The sequence below is a fragment of the Haliotis cracherodii genome, unplaced genomic scaffold (genome assembly GCF_022045235.1).
Source record: "Haliotis cracherodii isolate W230 unplaced genomic scaffold, xgHalCrac1.p SCAF_17, whole genome shotgun sequence".
Taxonomy (NCBI): Eukaryota; Metazoa; Mollusca; class Gastropoda; order Lepetellida; family Haliotidae; genus Haliotis; species Haliotis cracherodii.
The window spans coordinates 15,898,635-15,902,501 of NW_027266272.1; the positions used below are offsets into that span (position 1 = coordinate 15,898,635).

The 3,867-nt window shown below is 48.6% G+C and overlaps 1 protein-coding gene across 1 annotated transcript; it reads left to right on the forward strand.

Annotated features, from left to right (window-relative positions):
• The first annotated feature begins 1,972 nt into the window (after window positions 1–1,972).
• LOC139464638 (uncharacterized) lies at window positions 1,973–3,650 on the forward strand. Its single transcript, XM_071246163.1, has 3 exons — window positions 1,973–2,498; window positions 2,540–2,728; window positions 2,764–3,650. Exons 1-3 carry the CDS (start codon window positions 1,973–1,975, stop codon window positions 3,648–3,650), a joined length of 1,602 nt encoding a protein of 533 aa, XP_071102264.1.
• The last annotated feature ends 217 nt before the right edge of the window (window positions 3,651–3,867 follow it).

Sequence of the window (3,867 nt, forward strand, 5' to 3'; positions counted from 1 at the left end):
TTTTAACTTCATTGAAACATAAATTCCTGCAAATACTCATCAAATAACAATCAAGGATGACAAAATTGCTGACAATGATATCTTGGCTGTTTCTACTTAATGTCTTGCCCCACACGTGACACGCCTACTTGGCTGTACTCGAAAACTGATGTTTAACCTGCGCATGAGTTGTGTTTAAAGTTCGTGGGCGTAAGACGTTTTTTGGGTCGTTTTTCAAATAAGGCGGAGTTGGTTGGGATATACACGGAGCTGATGAACTCATACACGAGAATCCGTCAAAATATCATTACATTAAAGATGAACATCAACCCGTATTCAATGCCTTGCATGTTGGTTGCTGGGATACCGAGCAGGCAAGTTGCACTAAAATCTGCCATGTTCCCAATGTACTGATCTTAACCTATCACGACTGATACAGTGTTCGAGCTACCGAGAACAGAGTAGACATGACGGAGACTGGAAATCTTTTATTGTAAATATTTGATTTACCTGTTAATCCATTTTCTCACTTAATGGTGATTTTTAAGAAGATCTATTTTTCTTTTGTAGCCACTGTAGAGATCCAATGTTTCCCAGTTATATTAAGCCTGCATCATTTACATGATCATATAATCTGTTATATTGGTGACATCAACATTTATATAAACCTAACCGAGAACGAGTCGTTTCAACATGATCCCGTGGGAGGACGGTCATCTGCATGCTTGTCGTCAAATCCGTGTAAAAGGTTTCGGCTGGCCAGTCTCTGTGGCGACCCGTGAAGATCCGGAGTAGAATAGGTCTTCAGCAACCCATGCATGCGCAAAAGGCGACTATGCTTGTCGTAAAAGGCGACTAACGGGATCGGGTGGTCAGGCTCGCTGACTTGGTTGAAGCATGTCATCGATCCCAACTGCTTGCACGTGGATCGATGTTCATGATGTCAATCACTGGACTGGGTGGTCCATTCTCGATTATTTGCAGACCGCCGTCATATAGCTGGAGTATTGCTGAGTGCGACGTAAGACAACAAACCAACCAACCAACTCTGTGGCAATGTCGTCGGTCGGGGCTCATAATATCAATATCATAATATAGTCTGGTCCAGACTATGTGTTTTTACAAGCCGCCGTCATATAGCTGTAATGTTGCCGATGTCGACGTTAAACAAACAAACAAACAAACAAACACAATAATCATGATGCGGGAAGAACAGATGCAACGTTTGAACGTTATCGCTTGCCGATGGACCCCTCAAGATTGCTGATGCGGCGTTAAGCAACACTTACTCATTCACTTGCCTTAAGAGACACGTTATTTTCTTTGCATGCCGTGTGAGCAGGGACAATAGAACCTCCCAGGAATCAAGCGTGTCGTGTAGCCCACACATCCAGCTTCAGTGCACATTAACTCCGCCGAGGTAACCTGATATTTGACCGGTGCATCATAACCCACACCACCACCAATGACCAATGTGTGTCAGCATGTAACGAATCACTCTATTAGCTCGCTGCTGTTATTCCATGAGTCACATACTTGTATTTCATTCTTGACGTCTTTTTTTATTAAATACTGGACAAATCCCATCCACAGTTATACTCGTCCATCAGTTCACCTGCTGACTTCTTATATGACACACTGCCGGATCAACCTGGTCTGGGAGTACTGATCGGCTTTATTTGTCAATTTATTGAGATGTTTGGATCTCATTTTAAGACAATGATATATAGGTCATACAATTAACCCAAATTCAAGAAATCTTTCACAAGTTACCACGCCAGACGGGCGATTGGAGATAACGATTTGAACAATGTATCTCCAGGGTCGGCTCGGAGTCAGTATACTGTATTTGAGTGGGGTATTCATGTTAAACTGCGGCATGGTATCTCAGTTGGCTAGCACTATCAATCGGCATCAGTCCGAACCAGTACAAGCAGCCAAACACACACACGTGCATGTACATTGCCATATAAATGCAATAGCTTTGGACGCGATGTTAAACCCCATGTCACCTCACCTCACCTCGAACTCAACGACCTCCTACTCCACCACATTCTACTCCGCCACCTCCTACTCCACCACCTTCTACTCCACCATCTTCCACTCCACCATTTCCTACTACAACACCTCCTACTCCACCACCTCCTACTCCACCAACTCCTCCATCACCATCTCCGCCACCTCCTACTCAACCACATCCTATTCCACAACCTTCTATTCCACCACCCCCTTTTCCACCACCTTCTACTCCACCACCTTCTACTCCACCACCTTCTACTCCACCACCTTCTTCTCCAACACCTCCTACTCCACCACCTCCTACTCCACCACCTCCTACTCCAACACCTCCTATTCCAACACCTTCTATTCCACCACCTTCTACTCCACCACCTTCTACTCCACCACCTTCTTCTCCAACACCTCCTTCTCCACCACCTCCTATTCCAACACCTCCTATTCCAACACCTTCTATTCCACCACCTTCTACTCCACCACCTTCTACTCCACCACATCCTATTCCACCACCTTCTACTCCACCACTCCTACCCCAACACCTCATACACCACCTCCTACTCCACCACCTTCTCCACCACATCTTACTCCACAACCTCCCCCACCAACACCACCTCCTCCACCAACACCTCCTACTCCACCACCTCCTACTCCACCACCTTCTACTCCACCACCTTCTACTCCACCACCTTCTTCTCCAACACCTCCTACTCCACCACATCCTATTCCACCACCTTCTACTCCACCACTCCTACCCCAACACCTCATACACCACCTCCTACTCCACCACCTTCTCCACCACATCTTACTCCACAACCTCCCCCACCAACACCACCTCCTCCACCAACACCTCCTACTCCACCACCTCCTACTCAAACACCTCCCCCATCACCATCTCGAACACCTCCTACTCCACCACCTCCTACTCAAACACCTCCTCCATCACCATCTCGAACACCTCCTACTCCACCACATCCTATTCCATCACCTTCTACTCCACCACCTTCTACTCCGCCACCTCCTACTCCACCACCTCCTACTCAAACACCTCCTCCATCACCATCTCGAACACCTCCTACTCCACCACCTCCTACTCAAACACCTCCTCCATCACCATCTCGAACACCTCCTACTCCATTACCTCCTACTCCGCCACCTCCTACTCCGCCACCTTCTACTCCACCACCTTCTACTCCGCCACCTCCTACTCCATTACCTCCTACTCCGCCACCTCCTACTCCGCCACCTCCTACTCCACCACCTTCTACACCACCTTCTACTTTACCACCTCCTCCACCAACACCTCCTACTCCGCCACCTTCTACTCCGCCACCTTCTACTCCGCCACCTTCTACTCCGCCACCTCCTACTCCGCCACCTTCTACTCCGCCACCTTCTACTCCGCCACCTTCTACTCCGCCACCTCCTACTCCGCCACCTCCTACTCCGCCACCTCCTACTCCACCACCTTCTACACCACCTTCTACTTTACCACCTCCTCCACCAACACCTCCTACTCCACCACCTCCTACTCAAACACCTCCTCCATCACCATCTCGAACACCTCCTACTCCACCACATCCTATTCCATCACCTTCTACTCCACCACCTCCTACTCCACCACCTTCTACTCCGCCACCTCCTACTACATCACCTAATACACCACCGTCTACTCCACCACCTACAACACCTTCTACTCCGACTTCTTCTCCAACACCTTCTACTCCACCACCTCCTGCTCCATCACCTTCTACACCACCTTCTACTCCACCACCTCCTACAACACCACCTCCTATTCCACCACCTTCTACTCCACCAGCTCCTACAACACCACCTCCTATTCCACCAGATCCTATTCCATCACCACCTCCTACA

What these genes read in the sequence shown, in the direction of transcription:
- LOC139464638 (XM_071246163.1), top strand. Translation starts at nt 1,973, where the DNA reads ATGTTAAACCCCATGTCACCTCACCTCACCTCGAACTCAACGACCTCC. An exon ending in CTACTCCACCACATCCTATT is followed by an intron (nt 2,499 to 2,539) that starts CCACCACCTTCT and finishes CCAACACCTCAT; the next exon opens with ACACCACCTCCTACTCCACC. An exon ending in CACATCCTATTCCACCACCT is followed by an intron (nt 2,729 to 2,763) that starts TCTACTCCACCA and finishes ACACCTCATACA; the next exon opens with CCACCTCCTACTCCACCACC.